Source organism: Pterocles gutturalis, unplaced genomic scaffold (genome assembly GCF_000699245.1).
Source record: "Pterocles gutturalis isolate BGI_N339 unplaced genomic scaffold, ASM69924v1 scaffold25842, whole genome shotgun sequence".
NCBI classification, from domain to species: Eukaryota; Metazoa; Chordata; class Aves; order Pterocliformes; family Pteroclidae; genus Pterocles; species Pterocles gutturalis.
Window position 1 is genome coordinate 30,470 of NW_010108576.1, and position 19,340 is coordinate 49,809.

Here is a 19,340-nt window from a genome sequence, read left to right on the forward strand (position 1 = left end):
TTGGCATAGTTAAGGGGGAAAAAAAAGTCTTCCAAGGACTGAAAGACTCGCTATGCATTTCCTTCTCCTTCCTTTCAAGATCATCAGGGAACTAAGGAATAACAAAGGCTAAACCACCTTATTAAAAAAAAAAAAAAAAAAAGGAAGTTTCTCTTGCAACTCTTTATATCACCAACAGCCAAACTAAGTTGGCAAGTCACATTTTACCTATAAGTACATCAATCACAACAGCAGAATACACAATATGTGTACTAAATACAAAAGTACTTTTGTCAGGACACTGGAAAAAAAATATGCCATATGTCATGAGCATGTTAACAGAATAATTCTTAGTTTTTCTCCCAGTGTAAGCCACTTTGCCTCTCAACTGCAGAGATCAGGTACTACCTTTTCCCAGCTCCAGCTGCTCTCTGATTCATAACCAAGTTACACCCTTGTAACTATAGCAACTTGTTATATGAAGAACATTATAGTATTACAGACATACTTTAAGAGTTATAGTCATTATCTTATAATTCCTTTAAAAAGTTTTCAATCTGTATCCTCAGAGAAATAACTCAGGAGCTCTGAGGAAAAAATGCACCATGTGCTCAGGCAGTCTCAACCCTCGTACAGAAGGATGAGTCTTAGTAGAAAAGAAATGTTCGCAGGGTGCAGCCAGAAATTCAGCTGGCAGCAGCAGACAAAAGTGATACAACACAGGACTATGAGGATGACTGTTTTTTTCAGTTCTTCATTTTTTTTTTTTATTTGATTGGCTATTCCATACCATTTCCTGTCTCATTTTCTAATTATTTTAGTCATACTCAAGTTCAGCTTCTGACCAGGTTGCCCTTTCTTCCACTTGGTTTTTTTTTTCCTTTTGCCTTTACTTTAATTATGGTTTCAATTTGCAGCCATTTTCAACTTTTTCTGTGTTATAAAAATCAGTACCAGAACGAAGGAGAGGGGGAAAAAAAAAAAAAAAAAAAAAAAAAGACACTACCAAGACACTACCATTTCTTTCCTTCTTTATATGCACATGCCTGATCTCAATTACAGTTCCAAAATCCTATTAAATCCAAAGAAAATTGATTTGATCTATGGATCACTGGTAATTTTTTCCTGCAGAAATGCCTGGCCCATAATTTGGGCACCTCTATCACAGGAACAAAAACCACAACACTGAGAAAAATCTAACAGTTCATAGTGACTACATCGATCAAATTATCTTAAATAGATTTATAGGTTCTGTACTACAAAATATAGTATACCCATGCAGACAAAGCCTCGAAATAATTATCATCTTTATTTTTTAAAGCATTCTTTAGTCTAAAAACCTCCTCTTAAAATCACATCTACCAATAAAAATAGGTACTCTTACAGACTAGGGTTGGAAAAACAAGTCGTAAAATTTATAATTTTACTGGTCTTATAAATTGATTTTAGCCATTATTGCACTACACATAATTCACTAAAGGTGATGGAATGCTTATTTGGTTGATAGCTAATGTATCCCTGAAGAATAAATCTATATTAATACATCATTTTGCCATACAGATGATATAGACAGCATAAGAACATTTTGTCAACTTCAGGAAATAAGAGAACTATTAAGAATTATTTAAAGCATCATAAAGCACCAGCAAAATGTGCAATTGTCAATAGGCGTAGACATTAATCTTTCCATCCCCTTGAACACATTTTCTACATATTGTGCTTGAGTTTACCAGATGTGCAGCTTTATGCATTGAGTGCTGCATGTTAAAGTGGTGAGGAACAAGTGAAGCCTTTAAATGAATGAATACTCTCCTTGAGAAGAAAAGGTGGAGGAGGAGGATGAGGAGCCTGGGGGCCAGTATTGCCTCCCCTCCAAGTTCTGCCCAGGGGGCTGAAGCCCGAGGAAGGGCATGGAGGGCATGGTCCAGTTAAAGAAACACCAATAGCAGAGAAGTAGTAGTCATGGGACAAAACTTTCTAGCACCTTCCTAGATTCAACCTCAACTACCTTAACAACTTGTCATCTTGAACATATCCCCCCCTTATCCCATTTAGTTATAAGAGAAGGCGTTACTGTCACCTTTAAAATCATCCATGCAAGTAAAAAAGGAGCCCTACGGCAAAAACCATCTGGAGTACTGGATTTCATTCTCTCCTTCACTTCAAGGAGAATCCTCCAATGCAGCAATTACAAAACTAAACAGATTGAATAGGTTAAAGTACCTGACAATCCCCAGTGTGCCTGGGTTTTCTATTTGAACTATACATGAATAAGAGTTGTTGGTCTGCTAAATGCATAATTTTTCCACTAGCATCACCCACTTATACAGATCAGTGCTATCAGACATTATGGTAGATACTGAACTTCATTTTATAAAAACCTTCTCACTGCTTTTAAGAAGATTGTTCACATAGAATGAAATTATGTCCCTCTGAAACATCAGGATTTAAGGTGTTACTCCTCCTTTCCCTAACTGGGTGTGCATCTTTAAATTACCATGGTTTTTTTAGAGTGTCCAGACCAAACAACAGCAAAATGATGATTCTAAATGCAAAGTTTCTCTTAAAAATATTAATTTGATTTTGAATCATAAATTAATCTGATCAACTCATCTGTACTATCAGGCAAATGTTTAACCTTTAAAGAAAAGTTAATTTCCCATCACATTAAAAAAGTTAAACTTACATTACTTAAAATGTCATTTCAATTTCTTTTTCCTCACAGCATAATGACTTACCTGTACACTGTCCTCCATTTGTGGGATCCCCGTAATATCCTGGCATGCACGTTTCACACTGTTTTCCTGTTGTTAAGTTTTTACATTGATCACAGACATTACTGTTGATGCAGGTGCTGTGGCCATTACACTGGCAAGCTAGAATATAATGTTTAAAAAGCCATTACTAAATTGCTCTTGGGAACAAATCATTCCTATGAGATTGCAAAATTGCAGTAAAATGTAATTCTGAGGAGTTTAATCCTGACTAATGACCAGCATATATATTTGTACTTTGACACATAACCTCTTTAAAATAGCATTGTGACAAAACAGGAATCCACATAAAAGAGCACAGAAATTGACTACGTAGTGACAAGTGAGTTTAAGGCGTCTGAGAAAGTATTTTTTGCCATTGTGAGTGACTAATCCAGTCCTCATAGCTTTAAAATACTGCCCAGTCACTTAAGAAACCTGTTTAAGAGGCAGTAAGTCACCGAGACTAAATGAAAATCCCGATACCTACATGCAATCCACTGTGAAGCATTTGAAAGGCTGCTGTGATGGAGAACACGAACAACTCACACTCACATCTACCGGGGAGAAAGAACTTATGAAAAAGTTAACAAAAGATAATCTTATTTTTAACAGTTTGATCCTCGCATTAGATGTGGCATAGTAAGGGGCTTTAAGGGCATCAGGACCACAAACAGCTCCAATCCCTCCTCACTTCATTCGACTTTGGTGAAAGTAAAAAACCTAGACTCCTACTAACATAATTTTTTTTAATGCATTACCTTAAAAGTATAAATTTGCTTTCTGTCAAAGAGCAACAGTATAAAGCACAGATCTTGCACCACACCTCCACTCCAGTGCTCCACGTTTTGGAGAAACTCAGGAAGTACTGATCACTACTTCAGGAAAGTCACAATGTGAATTCTGCCAGAATCATTGATCTTACTGCCAGGACTCAGCTGAACAACCAGGAGGTTTCTGAAGGATGACCTCTCTATAGAGTGGGACCTCAGAGCTCATAGTGCTCAGCAGATTAGCAATCTGTCAATTACAGCAGCTTGTCAAATGTCAGACTGTGTCAAACCTGTCAATTCCTTACTGGCAAAAGGGTGTGTAAGACTCAGCAGAAGACAGCTATCTCAGTAAGATTGTTTTTTTCTTTAAATTTATATTTTCAATCTACATGTCACAGTGACTCATGTCTTGGTTGAAAAATACACATATATATATATATATTCTCACCACATGATTTAAAAGTTTTTAGAGCTGTTTTAGAATTTAGTAATTTAATACATTTACAGCCATTGCCAGGCTTGTCTCATAAACCATCAAACCTCCTAAGTTTACAATCTCCTCCATCTTCTGTAGCTATGCCTGTAGAATCTTGTAAACAAGTATCAAACATTTCTGTACTACTGGAAGAGTAGTTTTCCCACTGTCTTGACTAAATTTCTTTAGAAATTACACGTTTTATTCTTCCTAAGAATACTTGACTTTTAGACAACTTTGCACTGTCTTCCTCCAGGCAGTCTGCAATTCTGCTCTTTGTTGACTTTCTCTGAAAAAGCTACAAGAAAATACCATGAATTGCAGTTCCCTTTGGGGTTTTCTTTATAGGTCTTACCCATTAAATTACTTAAAGCAAACATTAAAAAAAACACAGCCCAACAAACCAAAAGGAAAAACAGATAGTGCATTAAATAGGCGTTCTGTTAAAGTAAAATCGCCTAATTAAGACTGTGTCATAACGCTGGGAAAATGTTTCATTCTGCTATTTTCTAGCTAGTGGGTCATTGATTTATAAATCTTCTCTTCTTTCTAATGTTTAGTTTTGTATATACATTATTTAAAGGATAATGAAAGCAACTTTAATCAAACTTTTAATTGTGAATTTTAGTTTGCTGCAAGTCATAATATTACCTGTTCAAATATTATATTCTAACATTTTGTATAGGCAAAAAAATGGAAGAGATTTTAAATCAAATTATATATACATATGCACACACATAAGAGCCAATCCAATCTCCAACTGACATGGCACACGATTTAAAAATGTTATTATGTATTTGCTGATTTTCCTATAAATATGTATCCTATCAAGAAAAGTGATAAGCCAGAATTGCACAATTCAACAACTTTCTCTGATACAGATGAGTGCAATCAAACTGCAGTAATTTGTATTAAATAATTAAAATAATAATTAAAATGATAAGACACTGTAATGATCATTTAAATAAGAACTAGGAGTTAAATGGTAAAAAGTAATTTTTTCTTTAAGTGATTTTAATGTACATCACTGCCAGCAACAGAGTAGTTTTGCTCACACATACAAATGTGATTTAGCTGAATCTTCAGTGGGGCTGCCCTGGAGATAAGCAATTTTATGTCTAATTTGGTTTTGATCTCTGTGTTGGTGATGCTGACAATTGTTGCTTTAGTTTTAAGAAAACACTTAATACTAGGAAAATATACAAAATAATGTCTGTATTACAATCTGGATCTAGAGTAGAAATACTTCAATTAAACAACCTATTTGAAATAAATTCAACACTGCTTTTCAGAGGAGAAATTTAGGCTTTAAAGACAAACTTAATTCTACCCAAACTGCTCTTCTCATGAGACGAAATTCCAACACTATTTTTCTTTTTTTAATATACACAATATTTGTCATTTTATTTATAATAATAGTTCTGTTAAATACAAATCTGATGAAAAAAATGAGAATGTATTCATATTAAAAGAAATCTGTGACAGCTGCTTTGAGGACTATTGATTTCAAAATGACCTGTCACAAAAAGAAACATTTATTTCTGCTACCTGGTGAATCCTAGTTTTAAAGATTTGAACAGAGAGAAAATATGAGTAAATTTAAAACACTTATTACCAACACAATTGCCCAGAGGCACTATAAAGAGCATGGATATGAACTAGAAGGAAAACTAAGTGCATACATGAATGAACACAAATGGTTTAGCCAACTACTCATCAATGTGACAGAATAATCTTCAAATTACATTTATTTTTATTTTAATCCAAACTAAAAATTGTTCAGTGACTTATAAGGATTTAGTTATCAATTCTATCTTATTTCACGTACATCAAATGATTGCTTTGCTAAGACTAATAAACTGTGTTAGTAAAATCCATTACTGACAATATTTTAAGAAAATTAAAACAAAAGGTTAGGAACAAAACCTACACCCTATACCAATCAAAACCAAATTTCACATCAATTGAAATTTTACTTCTATGACTTTGGTGGTATTTGCCTCAAGCTAATAAACCACTGAGTTTTTAAACTAAAGGGGAACTTTGGTGACTTCTTGGTCAGAATCTATAATATAAGATTTCTTCCATGAAGAATAAATACTAAACAACTGAGGTGATGAAAACTACTAACACAAACATTTTAGGCAAGCAATACCTATATACATCACAGTTTCACCAGTGGTAGATTCTATGTATTGCAGTGAAAGTCTTACAATGCATTTATTATCAATATGGTCTGTATGTTAAAATACAGACTGAGTACTGAAGTTTCCAGACAATACAATGTCATTCTATTGTTTCCAGAAATTCATTAGAGGCATTTTTTTTAACTTAGATTATTTGACAGTATTCACTTGGTTCTACATTTCACTTATTTATTCTAAAGCTTTAAAAAAATTCTTCTCTCTACCTATGTTTTTTTTCAACAAGTTACCAAAATAAAACTTTCCTCAGAGCTTCTGTTTTCTAAATAATAGTGATACACACACTTACATACAAATATAGGCATATGCACACACATATGTATGCATACACACACAGAAAACATGCTGATGAAAAAAGCACCCTGGAGAGAAAAAAAACATAGCCACATGTACCCATAAAAGTTTTGATCCTAGAAAAGCTCCATCTTCCAAATTGATGCACAATAGGAACACTTGCTGGAAAAATAACTTTAGCACAATTACATCACTTATTCTAAAAAAAAGAGGTTTTCAATTTGTCTTTTAAACTGCATTATTTATTGTCAATTACCACTGGAGGTCTGTCAAACTCCCCATTGTGCTTTTCATTTGTCTGCACTACTACACCACTGCAATGACACTGCTTTAAAGATTTGAGTATTTCCATACAGGAGGCTATGCCAGCACAGCTTCCACTGTGTTAAAGCACCTGATGTCTTGCTTACGTTTCCAATAACTTAAAAATTAAAACACTATGATCAGCTTGGTATGGCTTAAATTTAGACTTCAGAGATTCGCTTTAAGATTACAAAAGCATACATTCTACTTACTCAAAATGTCTAAAAGGAGGCTGAGCTCAGATATTTGGCAGCCCCCCATTCTCACAGCCAGCCAGACTTCTGCGTGAGCAGCAGGGAGTTCCTGCTGCTGCCCATCAACAGCTGCCTATAGATAATTGCTCCCCAACTACACTCTTCTTTGACAGATATAGGAGCCAGAAGAAAGCAAAAGATGAAGCAAATCCATGTAGTTGGATTTCAAAAAGTAGGATAGAATGGGTGAGAACTTATTTACAAGTAAATAGCAATTCCAGTTAAATTATTTGCATTAAATTCCACATGTGAACCTGCATGACAGTGAGAACATCCATGTTCAGTGGACAGAGACTAACAAACTATGCATTTAGGAAATATTTTTGAAAAACAAATCTCATGCAAATTTGATTTGTATTGCTCAAAATAATTATGTTAATTTGACATGCTTCAACAGAGAAACAATTTTATATGTATATATGAAAGAATGGAAACAGACCTTACCTGGACACTGGATAAAAGACCACTCATAATTTTTCTCTTTTGGACAAAGGCTACCATCAAGCACCATTTCATTAGAGTGCGTACCAACAGGCTTCATTGGTCCTCTTGATGATCCTTCCAAACATTGTCCTTTTCCAGTGTTACTGGGATCGTTACACCATCCACAACCAGGCTGTTCCAAACACTGTCCACAGGTCCTCAGTCCAGAGCAGTTTTGAGCTTTATTACACGGAATACAGTATTAATGCAAAAAGGGTGTTTTTTGTTTCGTGTTCTAGTTTGGTTTTTTGGTTGGTTTATGATTTGTTTGTTTGTTTTTTAAATAAGATGCTAGGATTTTATAACAGTTGATAATAATTTTGCATTTCTATTTCCTTGTGCAAATTAAACATTTCAGTAACATTAGTAAGAATATCTTTGTTTTCTTTAAAAGTTGTAGTTCTTTAGGGATCACAAAATACACAGCTGGTGTTTGTTACACCACCATGCAACAAAGTTTTCAAATAAACAAAGATAATGAGGCAGAAAAACAATACTACACATCTTCATTAAATCCCATTATAATATATATAATCTGTGCATATTATTAATATATATTATTGCACGTGTATATTACTAATTTTACTGATGTGAACAGTCCTTCCATCAAAAACTCTAGAATTCAAGACAAGGTCAGTAAACCAAAAAAAAAAGTGATAATAATAATAATCCAAAAATTGTTTAGAACCAAATAAAATTCATGTTCTGAAGGTACTACCATTTCTTATTAATAACAAATTTACAATGTAGTATCTTCAGGAACACCATTATAGTTCACAAGTTTATTTGAGCTTTCTTTCTGCTACATCTTAATTTTTTTAAATTAATGCTGTAACACAAAATCAATCACATCAGAATAAATTGAACATTGATCACTAAGGATCCCTGTCTCTTCTCACATAACTTTTGTAGACACTTGAAAAATAAATTATAAAGGATACATGATCTTCAGGAAGATCTTACCAGAAAGCTAGAAATAGTCTAAATTTCTTTTTAAAAATAAAGTATTTAAAAGGTTGGAGGGGGATGTGGGTGGGTTGGAAGACACTCAAACAGCTTCTATGTGAGTGTAACCTCTCCATTTGGCTCAGCTGCAGCCAGGACACTGTATCCAACTAACGTTCACAGATACCTGGACCATATTACTCTATAAAGACAATATTTGAATCCATGCTATAAAGGCTATACAAAGCAGAACAATTTCATTTCTAATTAAATAAACTGTCATCAGAATACATGCTAGCTACTCTGACCTCAGCAACGACTAACATTTTTAAAAGTAATGAAAGTTTTGAGAGAAAAAATACTCCAGTAGTCTAAAGATACATGCAGATATCATGAAAACAGGCAGTTAAGAATCTGAATGAGATCTCAAAAGGACTTTAACAGTGCAGAAAACTGAAGCACCTGCTTTTGTATCACTAGACTTGGAAGAATCCAAATAGGATGAAATGTTTCAGGTTTCCTAAATATGGAAAAAAGGGAGGGTGAAAAAAAAAAGGCAGCTCAACTGTTCTTGGAAATGTCAGCCATGTGACATAAATGAGTTTTAAACCAGACCTCATCACATCTGAAGCTGAATGACACAAATTTTGTTTTTTTGAATACATTAGAAGATCAGTAGAAAAATAAAGACGATCATTCTGTACTGGCTAGCTTGCCCTTTCAGAGACGTACCATAGATGATCCAAACAATTCTCATGTTGCTGTCTATAAAGCTAGGATAAAACAGCTCTGTCTTCATGGAAGACAGATCAGAACCAAAAGTGAAAATCCTCAGATATTCTCTGTAGTGGCATTCAGCTGAAAAACTGGAGAGCTAACTAAGAATTTATTGTTTATGGAAGAAAGGGACATTCAAGCAGAATTTTTTTGTCTTTGAAATTCTAGAGGTGGTCCAAGATTGTTCAACTGTCAGCTATTTAATCAAAACTCATAATGGATGGAAGATGTGGGGAAAATGGAATGCAATTTCTTGGCAAGTGGGTATTAAAATGACAAAACGTCACCAATAAAACAGTGTTCTTCATTTTAATTCCAAGCTGTGAAAATAAATCTGAAGTTTTCAGTGTTATATTTTCTTTTATAAATCATACATGCTTCTGTGAAGTTTGTTGGGGTTTTTTTTTCCCAGAGCAAAACATCCAAAAAATCAGAAATCAGTCATTCAGATTTAAATTAAAATTTGAAAATAAGTTGGTGGGTTGTTTTTTTTTTTAAAAAAAAAAGGTATAGTTACATTCCATTCTTCAAGAAAGTAGAAACACTACCCTTTGATAAGGGAATCTACTTAATACTTCATTACCTCAGCAGCAATAATGATGTATCTACCTAATAAAATTTTCAAGTCATTTAGACTGAAACGAGGTCTGAATCATGTTTCATTTGGACATTCATCTTGTTCAAATGCAAAATATCTAATGCTTTAAACTCTGAAAAAAAAAGTTGCTTATGGACACAGAATCTTGTTTTTCTTTAATTTGTTGAATAGAAAATATATTTTCATACAAAACTGCCTTTACACAATGATGAACTGGTATTTTGCAATTCCCATTTGCCTTATTTAATATAAACTTTTACAGACCTGATAAAAAAGACAATTAAATTAAAAACAGTTTTTTGCATCTCCCAAACAAATTGGATCTGCATTATGTGCAAAAACTACAAAAACACAAAAACAGAATTAAAAGTTCGGGCTGAAATAATATATGCTATTTCAAATAGCTAAGCATCATTCATGTGTCATTCTGTCTATTTTATATCCAGATTTTCAATCTACTTATCTTCTGCCACAACTTACTACCAATATCTTACCAGTTGCAAAATTGATTCCTTATAGGAGAGAAGAAAAGTTTGGTGAACTGTTATGAGAGAGAAACCTTAACATAATTACAATATTATTATTCCAAATATATGAGACATAGAAATTAAGTGTTCCTATTATTTCTTTGTTCTTAGACCAAACGTGGGCCGACAGTTGGGTTTAGAGGACATAAGGACCAAAGGAACACGTACACCCCACTTCTAGTCCACACTGAGCCTGGACACTAGAACCTGGATTAATATCCAAAATCTACTAAGCATAAAAATTTACCAGAACAGGTTAACACTGTACTCGTTCATTATATTTTATGATTACTAAGGATGAAGAAGGAATCTCTCAATTTAAGAACACAGAATCATGGCATTTTTTATTTATCTTTTTACTACCTTTTTTAAGAGACTTACAATATTTCATCATAAAAGAACTGACAATATTTTACCTGTATCTAGAAAATACATACACAGTACCAACTGTTCACATTAGTAGTTGTATAAGGTGATTAATCTGAAATTATTTTTATCTCTAGTCAATGTGCTGAACCCTATTCATACAGATGGGTTTTTGAGTGGAAAAAAATACTAGAGTATATTTTATATTTAATAGAGTAAATGTGCATTAAAATACTCACGGGAGCATGTAGCAGTTTGCCATTCTAGACACTGTCCATATGGAAAGGAGATTATATAGGCGTTGGAGTCAACACATCGTTTTGTACTGCTACACCACATACATTCCATACCATTACTTGTGCAGTTAGAACATGTTGTTCGCAGGGAGCATGGCTTTTTGCAGGGTCTGGCATTCTGGTTGGGACTGACTGGAAAAGAACCACCAACACTTCTAATTTTGAACACAATTTCAATCTCCTTTTTCTTAACCATATGTTCCATTAGAAAAATCCTTGTTAAAGTGGTTGCTTCCTTAATTAGCTATTAATAACTTAGTCCAAGCTTATGGTGAAGTATAGAAATACAATAATATTTTATAGACATTATTGAGTAATGCTCAGCATGTGTCATACTGTAGCTCTAAAAGATTCCACTTAAAAGTGCTCGCAGCAATTTTATCTGTATACTAAAATAGTAAATTTAATATTCACTACTTGATAATGTCAGCTCAGCTACTTGCACATACATGACATGAAATACGTTTTGAACTTATGCAACAAATACAGTAGAGCTCTGGGTCTACCATTCTTGTTAGTTTAACAGTGTATAAGCAACAGATATGCTACTTGTGTTTTATTTATCCTTTAACACTTTGCCTTACAGTATACATATCAAAGTCACTACAATCCAAAGGGAAAGTAACAAAAGGAACACTGTTCAATGCAAAACAGATGGGCTTTTTTGTTGGGTTGGGGGTTTTTGGGTTTGGGGTTTGTTTGTTTGTTTTTCTCTACTAGACACCACATTCTTACTTGGTTAGTGGTGTATGGTATCTCAAAAAGTCATAACACACTAAAAGAACTTGCATACCCTGCTCCAATTTTATTCAAGCTGTAGTTTGCAATTAATAAACAATACAAAGAAAAAAAACTAACAAAAATCATCCGAACTACAAAAGTACTCTCATAAGACTTCCTCAAAGTTTTTGAAGCACCTCAAGATAAAAAAAAAAAAACTCAAACAAGTCACCAATAACTGATGCATATGTCGATCTGATTAATGTCATTTGTGTTCCAGCTAGTGTATCCTTTACATTTTGAGATGACTCTTCCATTATGAGTGTATCTCTTACTATTCTGAGAAACATCTCATAAATAATTATTAACTCGAAATTCAGAACATTGTGAAAGATTAAATTTTTAAGAAATATAGATGGCAGTAGCAACAAGCATACAATATATAATTTGCAATGACATTACTATTTGGAATTGCATATAAGAGAATAAAGGATTGGTAAGATCACGCTTTGGTCACACAAGTTAACTCAGACAATTTCATCGCAAAAGCATCGTATTGATAGGAAGTGTTCCCAACGTGCCAACAATGCAGCTATTTTCCAATTTTGCACATATAATGCATAAAATAAATCTGAAGGGGAAATTTAAAGAACTTCATGTGCTCAACTTCACATCTATGAAGAGAAATAGAGGATAATCAGAGCATGAAAATGTTAACTTGAACTGCCAAGTGGCTATTTGCCACCATAATCTTTACACATAAACAAACCTAAAAGAGGTAAAGAAGTGTTTTGGGTTTGTCAGTCTTTTAGTCCATCAAAATGTTTATCAATGCTCAGTGAGACTCAGAAAGAAAACGCCAGCCTTGTTGAACACGTCCACAAATAACTTTCATGATACAGTCACTGTTGTCACTGACTACTGCTTTAGAGGCAATTTATAAGATTTCTGGTTTTATGCAAACTAAGCCATGTAAACTAATTCACAAATAGTTGTTGCTTTCAGAATATTATTTGTTTTCTATATTAAAGCTCCACATTTTTCAAAAAATAAAAAAGTTATCTTTTTTTAATATTTAATCCAAATTGTCAAAAAATTCCTCTTAGCTAAATGAAAAATCAAACAGCTTGCTAAACATGACAGTGACAATAACAGTAACCAAGTGTAAGAGATTGCTTACCAACAGGTTTTTCACACACAAGACCATCTGCCATTGCAGTGCATGGATTCGCTTTCAGACCTGCCACCTCTGCTCTTTCTAGATACGCACAGAAGCCAGAGTCATTTGGCTCTCCAGGAAGCCACTGTAGAGTTGTATTTGTAAAAGGAGACATGTCATCCCAGCCCCAGTAGGAGATGTTGATCTTGCGTAAACCTACCCAAGGTGAAATTTTCTATGAATCAAAATGAAACAAGTGTGAGATAATTAGTTAAACATTTTGGGGTTTGTTTGGGTTTTTTGTTGTTGTTGTTAAAACATTTCAAAAAATAGCTGAACATCAACAACTTCACATTTTGAGAGAATTCACCATGCTCTTCTTTCACTTTATCTAATCTCATCATTGTCCATATACTTTTTATCTTAATTGTTCTACCTTTCTGAAAACAAACAAAAAATACACTAAAAAACCCACCTACTATATGCTTCTGTTCCACTAAAAATCTTTTTGTTCCGTTGAAAGTAAATTCTGATTAACATTATTTGATAAATAATCAGAAACCAGGCCAAATGCTTGTAACGAAATTGTTTTTTTTCCCTAGTGGCTGTCATACCAATTACTAATTGCTAGGCCAATGTGGATAATAAAATACACAGAAGTTAACAGCAATTCACAGAAATCAAAGTTCAGGAAAAAACAGCATAAATATTCCAACCTCTAAACTCTGTATTGCTGATACTGATCAATATCTTTAGGCAATTCAGAGACAGAGATGAAAATGGCACATCCACAACTCCAACAGCAATACACATTTTATAGACTTTTATTACTGCTCTATAAACTATAAAAATGCTAGTCTAGAAAAAAGCATTAATTCTCAAAAAATACTAAGAATGTAACAGTAAAATTACATCACACAAATTCTAGTCCTTTTTATCATTTTGTTTTTACACGATTACCAAGAGAAAATGAAGATTTTGAGGAATAAAGGTGTTTGCCTGTCCCAGGGTAAACCTGCATATATTTCTTGTTTCTATCACTGTAAACATCTCAAGATACTGAAAACAATTTTCTTCATGTAATCTCTACACAGGCAGTTTTCCTTAACCCCAGTTTAAACATAGGAAACAGAAATATAGAGAGACTATATATTGTGACAGGTATATGGCGGTAGGTGAATACCAGAGAGCCAAACACCACAACTGTCTGCACCAGGCAAAGACAGATGTTGTCAGCTCCAAAGCAGAGATGTTGATCTGATTGTGAATTAGTTTCTCAACTGATTTAATTTACAAGTTAAGGCAGGCAAAACATTATAATATACCTAAAGGAAACCTGCCATAGTTCAAGATCTATATGATATTTCACAAGTGAACCATCACCTTCATCTTTGATCTTGCGTCTTTCTTTGGCCACTCAGGTTTAATCCACGGCTGAAAATCTTTCAGAGCTTTTAAATCCACACCAAATCCAAGAATTCCTATTTTTTCCCTGCCTCATTAGCCCAAACTGAAATATGAAGGATTATTAATTTTGTTTCAGAAATACCAGTGGAATTACTAATAAATAAATAAATAAACAAACCCCAAATAAAAACCAAAAAACCACAGTAGGTAGATAACTGGCACTCCTGACCTACCCAAAATGTACTCCCTATGCCCTCTCTCTTCTGTCCTATTAGTTGGGAGCATGATCAAACAACAATTGCTACAGCATCTAATGGGCTTACAGATGTAAGAGCAAGTTTAAATAAACCAGAACATGACTAAGAAATATCCCATTCCATAAGCAGTGATCCACTGTGGGAGACTATCAAACAGCAACAAGAACATCCACCAAAAATGCCCACTCTTCCATCTTACTTCTGTGTTTACTTCATAACTTCATTGCTACCCCAGGTGACCAACTTTCCAGGTATCTGTAAGATCTCACAGGTTCTGGGTACTAGAAAGAACATGATGTAAGCAGTAGAAGTGGATTTGTTGTCTTATTTATTATTTAGTTGCCTAGATTGCTGTGTATGTATGTGTTCCACGTGCATCAGAAAATCTTAGATATTTATGTGTCTCTCTAGACATCTCCCTGTAGAATGCTGAGTGTGCACACTAGGCACATAAAAAATGTCAAGGGCTGAGGCGGGATAAATGGCTGACACACACAGACCTAAAACAACCCTAAATGTCTACTTTGGGGCTGAGGAATTCTAGCCAAGAGAACCTTCAACATTGCACTGCCAAATAATTTGGCCTCAGTATCAGTATAGAGAAAACTGAGATCCTATTCCAGCTATGGAGAAAAGCATGTCAGACTAATAATGAAAGCTGACAGTGCAACAGTGACATTCGGAAAAAAATTCTTCTATTTGAGTAGGAGAGTGCCTCAGAACCCCTTTAATGATGACAAAGTCCCAGGGAGGATCATGAAAGCCAGAGCAGGCTTAAGAGATAAAATGAAATGAAAGACTTCAAGAAAAAGCAACACCTGTCGTAGTCATCATCATTCTTAAATGTTGTAATATCTGGGCAACTTATAGTTGTCATGTCAGATATCTCAAAATCAGTATGTACCATCTTTGGCTCTTTGCTAGTGTAACACATCAAAATACAGACCTGAACACTGATTAACATGCTATCAAACACACACCATCGAAGCTACCGCCTTCCAGGCTCTCTTATGCTGCTCTGCGCATGTTGTTAGGATGACAAAAAGAGATTATCTAAAACGTTTTTTTTAATGCCTGATTAAAATATGGTAAAAAGCTGAGAAGCAGGCCACCAAAATGCTCCAAGGACATGCTTAAAGCACATATTCAATTATGTGGCATTAATTCCATGATGTGGTGGACTATAGCTGAAGACTGTTGGTGACAGCAGAGATTGCATGTTTGTATCACCAAAGCTTATCAGCAAAAATTACCTGCTGCACCCAAAAGCCAACAGGAAAAAAGAAATCGTGAATAGAGAATTCAGGAAGTTCCACCTGCGACACATGCAGCCACCAGTGTGCTGTGACTATCAAACTAACTTCTTCACAAAAAAAGCATAAATCTAGTCCTTATCTCTCAAACTGATTAAAAAGTTCAGTCATAATAGCTGGGAGTCTCAAAGTACTTGAAGCAACTGAGGGACTTCAAAGGTGCCGAATGAGAATGCCAATCCAGTTTCTTCTTCAGGCTTAAGAAGTAACGGAGTTAAACACCCTTCACTTGAACTCTATGGTTCTTTCATTTGATGCAAAATGAATGTAGGAAACTCTTTCCTTTGATTCAAATATCTTGCCAACTTCTGAAGAGGATCAGACAGGAAGTAAACCAGACTGCCTGTTCTCTGTAACCAGAACTCACCGGTGTAAGATTCTAGTTTCCAGGCCTCTTGAAAAATGTTATCAAACCACGTGGGTGAAAAACACAGCCCAAATCAACTCTTCACTTCAGAAAAACACTCACCGACATGAAACCAGCCCCAAATGTGTCTAAATTTTTCCTCTCAAGAATACCAGCTTATTTATCGGAAGGCCAGATGATCTTTGCTCAACACGTAAGTGGGAAGAAAGTTACTCCTTAGAGAGTTCTGAAGATTTGCTCTTTCTTCCTCAAGGCCTTGCTGAATGTATATTTTCAAGATGTCCAAAAAACACAACCGAGAAACCCATCCTACCCTCGCTGTATTTGGCACTTAGCAAGTTGTTCAGATTCAGAGTTGAAGAGGAAACCCAGTCAGAATCAGTTCCTTTTCTACTTGAGGAAGGAGGAAAAGCTCCAACACACAGGTGAATGTGTACGTGTGGTCTATACATCTACACATGCAAGAACTTGTCAGTAAACAATGACATGACCTAGTTCAGAAAATCATTCTTAGTCAAGAGACCTTTGTTTCACCACACCAGGGCTATCCCACTACCTAGCTTCTTCCTAGGGAGCCAGACAACAGGTGAGAGGAAATGTACTGGAACTTTTTCTAAGTGATTTGACTGTGCCTATCTCAGTTCTTCATGCTGACTATTGTAGGATCTAAAGTATGTCACAATTTTCCTGGGTGCTTTAAAGTAGTCCACACTTGCTGGAGTTGCCAGTCCACTGGGGACAGAAGTGAATGGGAACTCCAAAAGCACGTGGCTCCTACCATTACTAGAAGTTTCCTTTAATGCCAGATGCACGATCATCAAGTTTTACACTGGTAAGGAGGCAACAAGGTTATCTGGAGACCTTCATTGTCTGAGCACAGCAGGACCCATTCCAGTTCTTGCCTCCAAGCAGAATCTGATTTCAGCAAGGTTGATATCTTTTGCTAGAAGTTGAAGATTTTATCAGAGCTACCTCCTCCTACATTGCTCCAAAATAGAAAAGGGAGTGTCTGCTGTCTCTAGAGAAGGTGTAAGAACTCCTTAACACAAAGTATGCTCTGCAACGCTCTAGCTTTCAAAGAATGGACAATCTAGTCCAACTTGGGACTATATTTACCTTCACTCATTTAGAAGGCAGACAAATGGTTAAGCTACATTTTACCGCTGCTAGTACCTAGAAACTTGGTAAAAATTCTGTTCATTCTGCCCTCTTGTTTCCTGATTAGGAAAGCACGAGCAGGCAAGCAGGGGGGAAGCAGACACTGCTATTCATAAAGATTACAGTCACTGAGAGGCAGTGTAAAAGGGATGTCCCTTCAGCTCTTATATACACATATGACAAACATATGAAGACAGACCAGTGAATTTTCAATGACACAGTGCATACAAAAAGGCCACGAGGAATATGTATTACTCATGTTGTATTAATATTCAGCTCTACCAATCTTCCATGAATATGGAACAGTAAGACAGGCAATATCTCCTACTTCTTTGTTGATTATAAAAAAACCTAAAATTATTTCAACTAAAAATATTTTCTACTTAGCAGAAGTTAATTGTCATGTTTGGTTAAATAAGGTAATTTTTAATAAAGCAAAAGAAAATATGTTAACAGTTGGAAAAAAATAGTAATTGAAGTAACAGCACTTCATATTTTTTATACATTAGCTATCAAAATACTTCTTTATTTGATGTCTTCACTTCCCTAATACTTGAGCTTTATTACCTGCTACTACTGCTATTAAAAAGTAATGGAAAAGCTGCTGGTTTGCACAGACATGAGACTAACCATTTGTTTTGAATCATAAACTTAACTTTGAGTCTCTTAACCAAGATTCTCAACTGTAACTAGGGATTGATCTTCTACTTATGCCTCAAAACTTTTTTAACTTTTAAATACTATTATCATTTTAAATAGCAATTTATCATTACTTTAGGCATCAGCATTGAACAGTTTTGTTCCCACATAGATTCATTTAAGACTTTTAAGGTTTTTGACTAAATAATACAGATAATTATTCTTTATAGGATTTAGGAATTATTTCAATTATATTATAGATTTCTGTTTGAAATGGCAAAGTTCATAAAACTTTGCCTTAATAATTTTTTTTTGTGAGGCAAGAGGAAAGGTTAGGCAGGAAACAGTGGCTCATAGGAGCAAATATGAATTGCAGTCTACTATTTTTCCTTTTTTATTCAACAGGTATAGGCCAGAAAACTTGATTACAGAATACCAGTGCTCATATTCTGGCTGTTCAATTTCAGACATTTTTTTCCTGGAATACTATCACTCACCATATTCTGAAAAATTGTGTATACTTTCAAATGTTTCAATGGAGAATTTTTAGGCTCCAAGGTACAGCTATGAAAACCTCCACTATACATTATATACAAATCCTTTTAAAAAAACGTCAACAGCAACCCAGGTTACTCAATAGCATACTAGGTAAGTTATGAGTTAAAGAAAAAAATAAAAAAAGGAAGGGAGGAAAATAGCCAGAAATCATAAAAATAAAATTTTACAGCGAAACAAAGCAATGCACAGGAGGTGGACGAATCCATCTTGGGAAAGCTTGTAACAGGCCTTAATAACGTTGCACTGGAGAACGCAGTCAAATACATCCTGAGAGCTATTCCATAGCTTTATCCCACTGCATGATTTAAAATTTAGAACCATTCTCTTGAACGTATTTCTCCCCTCACCTATTTTTTTCTAGGCCAATTTTCAAACGTCACAACCCATCTTGTGCTTGAAACACAGCTAGTCATGGTTTATCCATTTTTATTGAAAAATCTTTTATGACACTGATAACAAGTTGCCAAAAATCTTTTTTAACTGATAAATCAACTTTCTAGATAAGTTAGAAAAGAGTTATGAGTTAGTAAATTCTCACACAAATTGCTGGACAGGGCTTATTTTTATCTGATAGAAGAGCAAAATTTCAGTCATACAATGCATCACCAATAGAATGGCATTCTGTACTCACATCTACAGTCCTATTTAAGTGAACATACACCAAGTTTTTAGCCATAACAGGAATTTATTAAACACTGGTCACTAATAACTTCAAAAATGTGGTCTTCTCTTATT

At 34.6% G+C, this 19,340-nt stretch overlaps 1 protein-coding gene across 1 annotated transcript in view; it reads right to left on the minus strand.

Annotated features, from left to right (window-relative positions):
* Positions 1-13,141, minus strand: part of LOC104460476 (attractin-like protein 1) — a gene marked incomplete at both ends in the record, with an annotated part of 36,574 nt that extends 23,433 nt beyond the window's left edge. Inside the window, 4 exons of the mRNA XM_010072689.1 lie at positions 2,718-2,855; positions 7,480-7,698; positions 10,971-11,159; positions 12,928-13,141. Coding sequence (XP_010070991.1) covers positions 2,718-2,855; positions 7,480-7,698; positions 10,971-11,159; positions 12,928-13,141 — 760 coding nt within the window. The remainder of the gene's footprint in view (positions 1-2,717; positions 2,856-7,479; positions 7,699-10,970; positions 11,160-12,927) is intronic.
* Between the last annotated feature and the right edge of the window lie 6,199 nt (positions 13,142-19,340).